The sequence below is a fragment of the Sinocyclocheilus rhinocerous genome, unplaced genomic scaffold (genome assembly GCF_001515625.1).
Source record: "Sinocyclocheilus rhinocerous isolate Xijiao unplaced genomic scaffold, SAMN03320098_v1.1 scaffold714, whole genome shotgun sequence".
Lineage (NCBI taxonomy): Eukaryota > Metazoa > Chordata > Actinopteri > Cypriniformes > Cyprinidae > Sinocyclocheilus > Sinocyclocheilus rhinocerous.
This window is the reverse complement of record NW_015646165.1, coordinates 1,065,605-1,080,877: the sequence shown is the minus strand read 5'-3', so window position 1 is coordinate 1,080,877 and position 15,273 is coordinate 1,065,605. Positions and strand designations below refer to the sequence as shown.

The 15,273-nt window shown below is 34.9% G+C and overlaps 1 protein-coding gene across 1 annotated transcript in view; it reads left to right on the top strand.

Moving 5' to 3' along the window:
- The first annotated feature begins 8,639 nt into the window (after positions 1 to 8,639).
- LOC107707023 (testis development-related protein-like) overlaps positions 8,640 to 15,273 on the top strand; it is a 15,265-nt gene continuing 8,631 nt past the window's right edge. Inside the window, exons 1-2 of the mRNA XM_016510895.1 lie at positions 8,640 to 9,055; positions 13,780 to 13,827. Of these exons, the coding sequence (XP_016366381.1) occupies positions 8,969 to 9,055; positions 13,780 to 13,827 (135 nt within the window). The 5' untranslated portion in view covers positions 8,640 to 8,968. The remainder of the gene's footprint in view (positions 9,056 to 13,779; positions 13,828 to 15,273) is intronic.

Genomic DNA, 15,273 nt, shown 5'->3' with positions numbered 1-15,273 from the left:
CTTTCTGAATTATATTTTTTACACCTCATAATGATATGTTCCACATGACAACAAACGCTTGAAAGCTAGGTGATTAATATTAATTAGGTCGTGCAGACATAAACTTCCTTATGGCGAAAGCGTAGGTCATAAATAATAATAACAGTATGCAGTCATCGCATGGTAAACTTCCAATAACGCAGCAATTAACGCAAAAGTGAAAATATCTCAGCATATATATTAATTGGCCAAGAAATATGTTACATTTAATCTTACTTATAGTATGATATTGTGTGTGCATGTTTTTCCTTTCCTTTTTTCTTATAGACTATACTTCTTCCTCTTGTCCCTCTTGCAGGACAGTTTTGTGACATCCAGAGTGCTGTTTTCCAGTCCAGTCCAGATTGTGACCCGATCCAATGTTCTGCATCCTAAATGTCAATCAGGATAGTTCATTAGTTCACGTGTTTATATACAAGTAGCTGTGAATATAGGCTATGTAGAAAAATGAATTATACAATTAATAATTAAGTGCTATGTCATGAAAGTCTTCTAAAATCAGAGTTGTATGTGAGAGAAAGGGTTCTGGTAATATTATATGGCGATCATAACATCTGAACAGTTATTTTTCAAAAATATATGGTTGGGGCAAGTTGTCACAGTGACTAATTAGCACGATTATTGAACGGATTTAATAGATTCTTTGAAAAGAATCATCTCATTTACGAATCAGACACCGCAAGCGAGTGTCGATTTCTTCTGACAAAGTAAGCTCTCAGCTCAGAACTTTGGATAGCCTAATGTTCTGCAAAGGTTTTCTCAAAGTTCTGAAAAAATGTTCTTCCAGTAACATTAATAGAACATTCATTCAAAGTTGCTGGGTATTTCATAAAGTTCTATAACTAAAACATTATTATTCATCGTTCATATAAAGTTTTTTTTCTTTAAACACTATTATTTACTGCATGTTTCAGAACGTTCAGAGAACATTCAAAAGTAACATTCCCATGTTTGAAAAATGATCAAATGGACCATTACATGTTTCTCTGATGTTTCCATAACCAAGAAACAAAACGTTCAAAATGTTTAAAAACTGACATTTTGAACTCTCAAACAACATGCAGAAATAATATTCTTGAAACATGTTTTTGTTTATGTTTTTGCTCAAGCACGGAGACAGAGCAATTTTATACAATTCATAAATTGCGATCTATGTTAACCAAAGCAATAGTTTTAACTTAAATATCTGGCCTGTATTCCAGAAATGCTTCGGGCACACATCGGGCACACATACCATCCCTTCACAAAAAGAAGGACAGGATTTCATGAGGACATGTGACCAGTGATATAAGCACCCAAAGCTTTATAAGTCTGCAAGTGTCTGAAGAGCAGTGACAGATCCGTCTTGTGTGTCTGTGTGCGTGTGTGTGGACGGGAACTTTTTGGTTTTCTGGCCAGAGGGACTGATCTGCTCTAAGAGACACTGCTGAGATGTTCTTCCGCATTCCTCTCCTGACACCTGGATACATTCGATACCTGCAGGTGAGTGTCCAGTTTCTAGTACCTGAGCAAACTAAATGAGCCTTCTCCAAAATGTGGAAATTACTTACTTGATGTTGTATATATATATTTGAAGCATTAACATCTAACAAGAGTGGCATTACCTTTGACTGTAGAAAACATTTTTTAAAACTCTAGCAAAAATATTTTGTAGAAAGACACAATAAAACAAATGTACATGACTAGCAAGAGCAAGAATTTTAGAGTATGTACACAAATCAGAGAATCTTAGCATGCAAAAATGCAATGTATTGAGTCATGTTGTATATGGGGATTCTAAAACTCCAAGCAAAATTTTCTATGGAGTCTGAAAATCTAAAAATGCTTTTGTTATAATGAATTCTCTTAAGAGGAAATGTCAATGTTCTTCTATTATTATTATTTTATTTTTTTATTTTATTATTTTTTTTTTTTATCTTAGACCCCAAGCAAACATCCAGCATGTATGCGTTGTATTCTTGTAATGTATGGTAATGTATGTAGTTTGATATACAAGTAAGCATCAAAAAATCAAAGTGACTGAGCATATAAGAGATACAGTAGGGCACAAATAAATCACATAAAGCAGATACAGATGAGACCAAATAAATAATAATAATAATAAATTAAATATAAATATTATTTGTTATTAATTTATAAAGCAAATTAATTTATATTTCAAATGTTTAACTGTTACTTGATTTAAAATCAATAAAAAAACACTGAAATAACAATATTTGCAATGGTTGTTTCCCTGTGGAATTTGAAAGCCTTTTTTTTTTTTGATCAGAATCACAGTCTTGTATCCACAGGAAAATGGATCTCGAGCCCAATGGCATGAGACGCTTGCTCCAAATCTCTAAAACTCTCTTTGTAGCTATTTTAGGAAACAGATTCGGCTGGAATTAAGCACCGTTGGCATTTTGGTGTTTGTTTCCATTAATAATGTTTTTACATGATATAAATGATTCAAACTGGAAGCACTTTATATAGCAGTTGAGTGTAATATACACTCGATTGTTTGCACTTTAAATCGTATTCATGGAAACTGCAATGAAACTATATTTATGTTGATAAGCTTCTTATAAGTCTTAATCCTGATCTAGGAAATTCAGTAATACTTCTGAAACTTGTCTGAAATAGCATGTATTTCTGAGAACTGCTTCCTGGATCGATCTTCTCTCATCTCATGCTCATAGAAGAGCCATGAACACTGACCTTTGACCTTTTGCTTTTAGACTCAGGCGGCGCGGACCGGTTTGCAGAGGGAGGGGCCCGTTGTACCCCGCCTTGCCATGCTGCTAGGCCTTGTGGGTATTGGGATGTCAGGATACAGCTCTCGCCAGCTGACCTTATACCACAAGCCATCGCCACATCTCCTGCGGTGAAACACAAAGCAGCAAACAGAGAGAAAACGCATCGCTTATGTTAAAAGGTGCGTTCTTTCTTGAACAAGCTCAGAGATCATGCATCCATTTGTTTATAGATTTACCACACCATGCTGAAGCTCATAGTCTTGCTTTGGTTGCGAGGATGGCCGATCCTCAACCATGCTCTCCCAAACTTGTTCTTCTGGCAACAAGGAGTGAATTAATGCTTTGACTTTTGAAATTTAGTTTAAAAAATGCATTGAGGATGCATAACGGGTCAAATGGGATATTTTATGGTCTTGTGGACCTCAAGGATGCTTCGAAGTCTACTTCAATTAAACATTTGGGACAGGGGTCCACTTAGCACTCGATTATATTTTTGATATAATATGTAATGAATTTTTGGCAATCCCAAAAATAATTATACTCTTTGTACACCTGACATTCCTAAAGAAGACCAACACAGGCTCCACAGTCAATGCAAACCAGCCAACAACAAATCCAGCAGCCAACAAGACTAGCACAGCTGTCACCGTGCAAACATTATAATGCTGAAGTATGACTATTGATTTTCTTAAAGTAATTTTAAGAGACATATATTGCTCTAATGAAGAGAGCAATTTCAGCAGGTCACCTTCATAGCTATGAGTCACAGTCGCCATTTACAGGACATGGCTTCATCTTTAAAATACATTGAGCATTTAATGTCCCATTTGTCTAATCCAAGCAATTTCCCTCTGGCTGTCAGGAAGTATAATTCATATCATTCATATGACTAAAAATGCATATATTGTATATATTTTAAGTGTTTTTATTTATACATACATTTATTTGCTTTTATCTATCTAAAAGATTAACTAATTTTTATTTTATTTTATATTCTTACATAATTATATATTGTCATACTTGTGATTTTGTTTGTATAAAGACTTTTTGAGTTTGAATGTACATATAATGTAAATAAGTTTATTTAATTTGAAATGTATTTATGTTACAGAAATTGTATATAACAAAGAATGTATTTATAAATTCTTTAGCTTTGAGAGTAGGACAGTGTTTTTTGATGGGCCTCCAGCTCTCCATTCTCAAGCGTGCACAGAAATCCTCATCTGGCTTTTCTCTTCCAATTTGGGCCTGGCACCAACCTCAGTGTCAACTCAGACTAAGCAGACTTAAATTTGTAACCCCAAAACGGCCCATGAAGGACACTGGCCTATCAGAAACTCTTTCCTAACTAGGCATCTGATCAATACGATCTCATAAAAGTGTTTATTTATGGAAACAAATTGTGTGTTTTGGCATTGACTAATGTAACGAATGTCTCACCGACAGCTAAATGTCATTGGTTTTGTGAATGGGACAGGACTGATGTGAACTTGAGAGCGCTGAGTCATGTAATGATGGCATGACATCTCAGAACAGACACTCAAGAAGAAGAGCTTATGTTCTTAAAACGGTCTAATCTGCTCATCCAATTACAGCTGGCTGCTAATATAAGGTCAAAGACATTTATTTAGAGAACAAATGGCCAACCACTTAAACTGGGGACATTGTGCTGTTTTGATCCTCTGTGGACGTTCTGACTGATTTGCAGTGATTTTTGTTTCATTATTATTATTGTTGACATTATTGAGTATTGTTGCCATTGTGACCATTTTAGCACTTTGATGGCAGGAATGATTGTATTTTCAAAGCTAATTTTGAAAGAAGAGAGTATATCTTGTCTTGTAATTTATTTTAAATGTGTATTTATTTACTAAATAAAATATCCAAGCATGTAAAGAGACATAAGTGCTTACATGCACATGTACATACCTATTGAAATTAACACATAGTATAAATTTCTATTGATTTACTATAAGGCTTATAATTAAAAATTAGAGCTATAATTTCAAAGCTAAAAAAGCTTTTTGCATTTTTAGATTTTAAAAAAAATTATTTTAAGTTTTAAGCAAACATATTCATACTTTATTTGAAAAATATAGTGTGCACAAAATTATAACTGATAAGCCAAATATCAAAACTCCAAATCGATTGTTTTAAAGTAATGCAGTAGAGGGCAGCACTACACTAAAACCTCTAAAAAATAGCAATAACTTGAACTTTAAAAGTAGGCAGGGAACATTAGTCCACTAAAATCTGATTACAATCTACTAAACTGTTTATGTTTGCGTTTATGTAAGACAGAGAAGCATTAAATAAGAGTTGTTTATGAATGTCTGATCTTCCAGACAATCACCTGTGGTCTTTAGTCTATGTTGCAAATGCACTGACCCACTTTAGTTACTAAGCTCTGCAAATCCTAACCAGAACCAACCTGTCGAAATTACTTCTCCTTTATACATGCAACCACATACATTCATGCAGCAAATAAAGGGATACACAAACCTACATAAATGTGTGGCCAAACAATCTCTTTTCTTTGCACACACAGATTTGTTGTGTTAGGTTAATAGTGCAACTTTCACGAAGGCAATCTGATTATGTTTGCTTGCCGGCCATTAAAGAGAAGTGGTCTTTTGCCATCTTAGTAATTTAATAATTTAATAAATTTCATAATTTAAAAGTTTAGTGCAGAAGTATCGAATCGGTATCGATATCGACGATACTGCCTTGAAAAGTATCGGTATCGTATCGAAAACAAAATAAGGGGTATCGCCCATCCCTACATTGCACTTTATGTGTGCACTATAAGTGGCTGTGTATGCAAAAAGAGAGAATAAGGGTAATATCCTCAGCATGAGTCAGCGTGTGATCAGATTGTCTTATGTCTGTGACATGGGTGTGGCCTGGAAAGAAGATTTAGAAATGAACGGAGCACTTTCTCTCACGGCTCACTCAAAAAAAAAAAATCCTGCAGTTTCATACATTACGTTTAGAAGACAATATGAATGTTAAAGCAACTGTATGTACTTTTTTTTATTTATTTTTTTTACTTTGAAATATCAGTTTTAAAATCATTCCGATGCTACACTGAATTCTAATGAAGCGAAAGGCTTCCGTTTCTATCTCCAAACATGTTCTGGGTAATTTGGTGAGCGGGTACGAAATTCCGCGAAAAGAGCGGATTGCTTTACGGCAGCAACAAATACACGTGAACAGCTGTACTATAATTATGACAGTGATATGTTTACGACAGTAAACTTCACTCACTTCATCGTAGACGGCTTCATAAAGCCGTCTATACATACATACAGTTGCTTTAATACATGTAGCGCCAGTTGTTCTCTTCATTATCCAATAATTTGCCAGTGAATGAAATCAAATCCAATCCTTGTTTTTTTCCCCCTTGTTGAATACCTTGTTTTAAATTATGGAAATAAAATGAATGAATGCTGTCTATTTAACTTAACTGTGTTCTATTTTAATATATTGTAAAATGTAATTTATTCCTGTGATGACAATGCTGAATTTTCAGCAGCCATTATTCCAGTCTTCAGTGTCACATGATCCTTCAGAAATCAGCTGTTTATTATTATTCTTATTTATTTATTGTTATTGTTGTTGTTGTTGTTAATAATAATTATAATAATAATGATGATGATGAAAATGGTTGTGCTGCTTAATTTTTGTGGAAATACATTGTAATACATTTTTTTTAGCAAAAGAACATCCTGTATTTGAAATACGATATTTTTTGTAAGATTGTAAATGTCATACTGTCACTTTTGATCAATTTAATATATCCTTGCTGAATAAAAGTACTGATTTCTTTAAAAAAAAATAAAATACAATTTTGAACGGCAGTGTGTAGATGCACATGTATCTTTGGTTTAAAGCATGCAAAAACAGTCTTCACAACTCGCAGATGATTTCTGTGCACATCCTAAATCAGACATGACTCCTATCACACCAACACAGGTTCTGTTTATGTATTTATTGTAAACATGCCTGTATAAAGATGATGTCTGATGACCCTTCTGGTCTGTAGTTTCTGTGTGTGTGTGTGTGTGTGTGTGTGTTTTCTCAGGTAAGGTCAGCTTTTCTGTCTTGTTTGTTGTGTGTAAATTGTAATATTATAGTGTAAGCTGCTGTTTCCAAGCTATTCTTGAAGTCTGCCAGAACCCACAGTGAGAAACAGTCAACTTCATAAACAGCTTCATAACCCTCATAAATTCATAATCTCCTTAATGAAGGCCCCGAGGAGTCTTTATGCTCTGCATGTGTTAAAATTCTTTAAGCGGTTAACAACGAGTATATTATTTACAGTTAAAGCATGGGAACATTCACATCACATGAACACATTTATACATTATATATCCAGCTAATGTCTGATAAGCAACACTATTGATTAAACGGAAACCTTTACACTGAAAGTCAAGTGGACATGCTCCTTAGCTCTTCACAAAGAGTGTATTCTTCACCAGTGGTGGACAGTAACGAAGTAGGTAGTTTTACTTCGTTACTGTAGGCTACTTAAGTAAATATTTCAAGTATCAGTACTTTACTGGAGTAGTTTTAGTCAATAATGTTAGCTGATGCTAACTGTCTAGCTAACGAGTTTGCTGGTGCTAAATTGAGGTAATTTAAAAAAAATAGTCCAACTATTTTTATTCAACAACCTAGATAGATTACATTTTAGGGAAATATAAGTAGCCTATATAAAACTGCAAAATAAACATTCATCTATCGGTAATTTTTACTTAAGTACATAAAAAATCAAGTACTCGAGTAAAATTGAAAACTGAGTACTTTTACTTTTACTGGAGTAATATTTTATTATACGGATCTGTACTTTTAGTCAAGTACTTGATTTGTGTACTTCGTCCACCACTGTTCTTCACACTTTAAGTTTAAACATATTCAAAGTACCTATAGACAACACGTTTCTTTAATTTTGGGCACTTTTATTGTACAAAGAGTCAGTTGTTATGAAAAGTTTTTTTTTTTTAGATTTCAAAATAGTTTCTTTTTGTTAAATAGAGATTAAATTAAAAGTGCAATATTTGTTTAATATTTTTTGGTGAAGTGGTTTAAAACCCAAATTACAACTATCCCAGTGTCATCCCCAATAACATTTTATAAAAAATTAGTGTACTTGTTTACCAGTGTCAGTGAAGAGCTTGAGATTAAATTTAAATGTGACAAAACAAAGAAAAAAATCAAGGTTACTCTCACTTGAATAAAATATTTTTATTGTATAATTTCTAATCAAGCTGTAATTTAGACATTATGCAAAAAGTGTTATTTGTGTATTTAAGGTACATACTAGCAATGAAATTAAGACAAAAGGGTCAGGCATTTTATTTATAAAAGGAAAAATGTTCTGGAAATGATCTGGAAATTATTTTGTGCTGGAAATTATATTACCTAAAAAAAAAAAAAAAAACGAAAAGAAAATCATACTTAAGAAACATTCATGTGCCCTATAAAAGTACTTGCCATTCTTCAAATCTATGAATTTAATAGTTTTATTACAAAATATATTTACAAAATAAACTAATTTAAGTCTGCTAACAAAAATGAATAAAATTAAATCCAATGTGATTTTTTTAGTGCATGATTGAAATGAGTTCCCCTCAGGTTCACACAGGTTTGTAATGTAACCGCAGATGTAGTTGTACTTTTTTTTATTCAAATTTTTTTTTTCTTTTTTTGCCATTTGGTTTGATATTTTGCATTTAATCCTATGCCTACATTTTGAAAGGTGTTTTAAGTGTCCAATTTTTCGGGCTCACTAAAGTCTGCTTAGAATTAATTAAAAACTTCTACATTGACTGAACCTCTGGAGACATATTTGACTGTTCATGATAAGACCTCCTGTCCGGGTGGGAGGGTCCGAGGGGCGAACGCCACGCCCATGTTGCCATGACAACCAGCTGATCAGCTGCAATCTGATCTACGATGGGAGGAGCGGCGGTGCAGGTGCTCCAGCCAACCGTGTGCTCAGACGTTCATCAGAGGAAGACAAGTGGGCTGGAGGAAAGTGTGCGTGTGGGGGTATAGCGATCACAGACGGGTTATTGTTGTGATTTAACCGCTGCCTCCTCGCGATCTCCTCACCAAGAGTCTTCACTCGCATCCCATGGACTGGGAAAATCCCGTGCTTCTGAGATACAGCTGAACTCCGTGCGCGCATAATGTTCAAGAAAAGCAAGAGCAAAGTTCTGGTGGATGAAGCGTCAGAGGAGGACGACGTGTCGTGGCATCACGGGCACGCGAGGAAGGTAAGGTGGGATGTTGCCCGTGGGCTTCAAACTTGAGAGATCAAATGTGCTTGAGTCTCATCAAATGTGCTTGAGTCTCATAGTTTGGCTGGGTCACATTTCTGCCTGTACAGTGACTGTATTGTTTACAAAGCGGATGCGCCCCCGAGTGAGTCGTAAAGTAAGACTATAAAAACAGCAGCGAAATTATAAATATCATCCCCTATAATTAAATCCACTTATTAATGTGTCACCTTACTTTTGAAATCGCTCTTGTTTGACAGTTTAAAGTTCTGGAGGGTATTTCAGTATGAAGCATATGGATCATGCGATGAAGGGAACATTTAGAATATTTCGAATATGCAAGTATAGGAAAAAGACAATATTTATAATATGGAAGAATGAGAATGGGACGTGATATTAAAATAACTGAAAGAGTGAAAATAACTGTTTACGTGCTTTTCCAGTCATATATCTCGGTTATTTAAATTTCATTAATATTAACCAGATTTCTGTACCTAGATAAGGCCATATTTTGGTTTTATGAATCAGAATAGAAACAGCTGGCCTGTATTTTTGAGAATTTGGGGTCATGTTGTTAACACCTTATTTCAAATATACATCATAACTGAATGTTCCTTTGTTTTTGCTGATGTCATCGGCAAATAAACTCTCTGTTGACCAGTATGAATATGGAATGAGAGAAGCTTTTTTGGGTCATATTTCAGTTATTTAAATGGCATGATTGCCATACCCAGATTAGGCCATATTTTGGTTTTTAGAAATCAGAATAGAATAAGCTGTTATTGAGTATAATTCTCAAGTGTTGTCATGGAAAATCCTTATTTGGAATATACATAACTAAATGTTCCTTTTGTATTTCATCGACCATTAATAAACCCATATCTGTTGACCAATATGAGTATTGAATGAGAGAATAGGACAATGAAAATATATAATATTACAGCAGAATAAAATGAATATAATGCAATATTCCAGCAGAATAAGAGTCTACAAGAGTATGAGAATGGCAGAATGTGAGAATGGAGAACAGAAGTGCATTTTATTGGTTCCAGTTTTCCACTGGAGCTCAGATCAGTCATGAGAAGTGAGCCCATAGCATATAGTATCATACTTTTTTAAGTTTTATGTTCATGTTTCCCCGTTTCTCTGAGCCAGTGCTGCGATATGAATGATCATGTAATTTGATTTTTTTTTTCATGGATAAGATCATAAATTTATCTTAATTAAATGTTGCTCTGCTTTGGCTGAGTTTAAATACAGATTCATGGCATTTGCTGCCGTCCTCCCTTTCAGATCTAATGTTCTGTCAGCTGTTAGACTGCAGGAGTCAGATAAGGTCCCTACAGTGTAACAGCAGGAGACGGTTGCAGATAAGCTTTCTTTCTCTCCCCCTCACACTTTTTTTAAATGTATTTCAGAAGCTTGCACTAAAAAGTTCAAGATTCCCACTGCATTCTGTGGCTAGTGTGATATTAGACGGCCTTGACTAGGCCACAGTCATGTTCTTCCCAACAGAATCTGTTCCATAAACATGTTTTTGGTCTCAGAGATGAGAAAGAGAGCAGTCAAAAGCTCTGATATCCTTGTCTGATAGTGAAAAAACATTATGACAACTAGTCTAGCTGCTAGACCAAACTGTCTGATGGGTTTTGACCTCAAATCCTGATTTATAAATAGTATATGCAGCAATCAAATATGTTACCTGCTGCTTATTAAATTAATTGATGTGACAGTTGAGATGATGAGGTGAATGATTATCACATGTACCAAAAACACCATGGTATTTGAACTATAATTTTGCCATGGTATTGTCAGAAGTATCATGGCGTTCCAAGTAAATACCATGGTTTATTTTAAAGTACCATAGAATATAATATGAATTTTATACATATTTCAAAGTACCATAGCAAACATCTGTTACCATCTCTATACCATGATATCACTACAGTACTTTTTTGTAAGGAAAGACCTTCAAAGAACACGACGGTACTTTTATGGTGTTTTAATTATTGTAGCAATAGTGAAAAGAGAAAGGAGATTTTTAGCAATGGAATTGGAACAGAATGAATGCCCAAAAACACAGTATTACCATGATAGTACCATATGTCCAAAAATATGGAAATGTCTTGGTACTTTGGTGTTCACGGTACTGAATGTATAATATTGGCATTTACACATTTACAAAAATGTACTGAAAACCTTCAGTACCATGGTGAAAACCTGCCATGGTACTACCATATTTTGTTTGGATGTTTACCATGATTTTCTTAGAGTTACCCTGGAGTACCATCAAGTAAATACCATGGTACATGAATTTCATGACCATAATATATACCCGAGTACCATGGTATTACCTTTTAAATCCATCACTGTACCATGGTATTTTTTGGGCATGCAAGGTTCTTCAAAGAACACCATGGTACTATCATAGTACATGTCCACAAAAACAGTTATGACTAAGGTAAATATTCAAATAACCATTGTTGCCATATCCAGACATATTGTACCATACAAAAAAAAAAACATAAAAATACCATGGTACTTTGATATATACAATCTAAAAAATGCTGCGTTGTTTCAACCCAATTTTGGGTCAAATATGGACTATGGAAAATTTAACCCAATTGGGTGGGTTAGTCTATATTTGACCCAAAGTTGGGTTGCTACTTTGCAGTTACTACTGAATTGTTATTTATAAAATGACAAAAAAGTACAGAAAATTTTTTTAAGACCATAGTAGTCTCGAGTAGCCAGACCTTTTTTTGTAAGTTCATGCAAGGTACAGAGAATACCATGGTACTGTCACAGTACAAAAACACAGTATTACTGTGGTAAATGCCAAAATAACTATTATTTCCATTGTACCCTACCCAAAAGCATGGTAGTACGGTACCATGGTAATTTTGTCAGTGAAGCTTGTTGCTCATTACAGTAGTGGTACTACTAGGCTTGTGGATTGTATGTTGGAGAAGGAAAGGGATGGTCTTATGTTGTTCGGTCTACAAAGGGATATTTCAGTGAGATCCGCTTCCTTCAGCTGCTAGACAGTTTGTTCACCCAGAACTTGGTATGTAGAGCAGGAAGCCCGATGGATGAGGACAAGTGAACCTTCGCTTACATTTAGCTGCAGTTCTATTCAGGTCCCGTCAGGACCTCAAATTTTGTAGAAAGTTTCGATTTTCCTTTGATAAACAAGTTTTCATGGAGCTGAATGTCCTCCCTGTTCCAGCGGTTTATATCGAGCTATTTTATGAACATTGGTTTTATTCTAAACCATGTCAGGTTGCCAGTAGGTAAACATCATTATTCTGAGGTACAGTTTTGTTGATACTGTGGTTAGATCCTTCATAAATCAATTGAAGGCAGAATAAATGGACTCCTGTGACCCTGTGTTCTTCAATCATAAGCTTTTTTTCAGTAAAGTCAGGTCTGAGCTGTCCCTAAAATGCCACAATCATAAGAAATGACAGAGTCCAGAGGGTAAAGGACCTAAAATATCCAAAACATTCCTCTTTGCGTCTTAGCTTCACTCCTTCATTTATAAATGAGCACTCGAGAGAGTATTCGCACTGTAATCAGGCCAAACGCTTCGGTAAGATGGGGTGGAGGTGTGTGGTCGATGATACAAGGAGTGAGAGGCAGAGGGTTGTGGGTAGAGGGAGGAATGACATGGACATTGCAGAACAGAGGTTGATCTTTCTCTCTCTCTCTTCATAAGAATCATATTCTGCCTTCGAGTCATGTCAGAATAATAGTGTTTGCTCTGGATTTGCTCCTTAAACCATGTCTTTTTGTATTAGTCAGTAAAATTAATTCATGTTTTTTAAACAAGTCACCAAGGATGCATTTATTTGATTTAAAAAAAATATAGTAAAAGTAATATTCTAAAATATTATTACAATTTAAAATGACCGTTTTCTGCCTTAATATTAAATTGAATGGTCAGCATCATATTCTAAAATATTATTACAATTTAAAATGACCGTTTTCTGCCTTAATATATATTAAAATGAATTGTCAGCATCATTTACTCCAATGTCACATGATCATTCAGAAATCATTCTAATATGCTGATTTGGTGCTCACAAAACATTTCTTCTTATTATTATTATCAATGTCGAAAACAGTTGTGCTGCTAACCCTAACCCTACACCAATTCATGAGGGCGAAAGTCTTGTGTGACAGCTCCATTTCCCATAATTCTCTGAGGCAGAAAAAGCATCAGTTACACACCTAATGTGCATCCTTTGCTCTTCAGTTTGTTGCGCTAGTGCTAAAAGTCTCCTGCCTTTGTAGGGCAGTGAAAAAGTGAAGTAAGATCTTTCCAGGAGGCAGCACCAGTGCAGGTGGGGCAGGAAGGAAGGGGAAGAGGTCAGACCCTTAACAGGAAGTTGAGTGCCAGAGCCGTTATGATTGATCACCCAAAATAGACCGCATTAATGATTACATTAACACTAATAGATTGGATTACCACTTGAAACTAGTGGGATATCCATAAGAGGAGTGTTTTACTCCTTAACCATATTCATGTTACGACTCTTTTTGACAGAAAACAAGATCATTTTCAAGTCCCTCCTCAAATGTGCAAGACCTTGTTTATGTAGCATGCTAAAAATATCCCTCACATTTTTCTGTGTGTGTTGTGTTTTCGTATACATTAGCATGTGTTTAAGTGTGTGTGTGTTCTCATTGTTTTGTTCTCCTTGGCCTTTGCTTTTTAGGATAAAGACTCAGAGGGAACAGAGGAAGTTCTGAGCCCCTCAACAAAGGTAAACACACACCAACACACACATGCATAACGTTTTGTTGCTTCGAACAGAAATGCAAAAATGTGTTGACAGTGTCTGAAACAATACCATAGCAGCATTGTTAGGATGTGACACGAAAAGCCTGATATGAAATACTTTTTGAAATACTTTTTGAAATACTTTTGTCAGTTCTTTGTGAATGGATGCGATGAATGGCAAGATTCATAGTTTGATAGTACAGTGGAGGGTAGAAAGTGTGTGTGTGAGTGTGTTGTGCATAATCTGTTAAACATCTAGAGAGGATGTGACACATTCTTTCAGAACAATCTGGACAATAGCAAAAGTAGCAAGCATTCAGTGGTGTGCTTTCCTACAGTGGACTGCTGTTGTCATGTCATATTTTAAATGATCAAACAAATATCTGAACTGTTCTCTGACCAGTAGAATTAAACAGACTGTTTTTGGCCGCCTGTGTAATCGGGGGTTAACCTTTGTATTAATAACATGGGCAGCTGGTAAATGCGATAACAAAATAAAAAACACCATAGACTTTAGTCACAGTAGTGCCATATTTAATTTAAGACAGGAATGAAAATGAGGCTGTGAAGGATAGACGTACATCACGTTCAATGGATTATACTGCTATTTAACAACATACCAATTGTTCAGCTGACAAAACTTCTTTCCGAAAATAACTTTCAGTAGACAAGAACTCCACTAGCTGTTTTGTGAAGATTAAGTGATTTTGGACCTTTACACAGCACATGCTATAAAGACACTTTATACATTTATCCTTCATTTTTATCATTTTTATCCACATAAAATTTAGTATGGCATCTAACCTGACTAAGGTCTTTTAACAACCATTCAAAGCTACGGAAGTTCTAAGCGGCCATGCAATATTATTATTTTTTCCTTCTCGTTTTCTCGTTATAACGACTTAATTTTCTCGTGATATCGACATAACGAGTTGTTTTCTCGTTATAACGACTTAATTTTCTCGTTATCTCGACATAACGAAAGCTGTTTTCTCGTTATAACGACTTAATTTTCTCGTGATCTCGACATAACGAGAGTTGTTTTCTCGTTATAACGACTTAATTTTCTCATGATCTCGACATAACGGGAGTTGTTTTCTCGTTATCTCGACAAAGTTTAAAAAAAATTTTTTTTTTTACAATGATTATTTGATCTACTGTTGTTATAGTAACGACCTCAACTTTGACACGCATCTGATGGACAGATAAACCATGTGCTCTTACTGTAGCCTATGTCGTTAATTTTTTTTTTTTTTACATTTTCATATACTTACCCCTCAATAGGTTGTAATGTTTTAATTATTTCTGGTTGGTTTGGTTTGTCTTATGACCCTTTAAAGGGGTCATATGACGTTGCTAAAAAGAACATTATTTTGTGTATTTGGTGTAATGAAATGTGTTTATGCGGTTTAAGGTTCAAAAAACACAT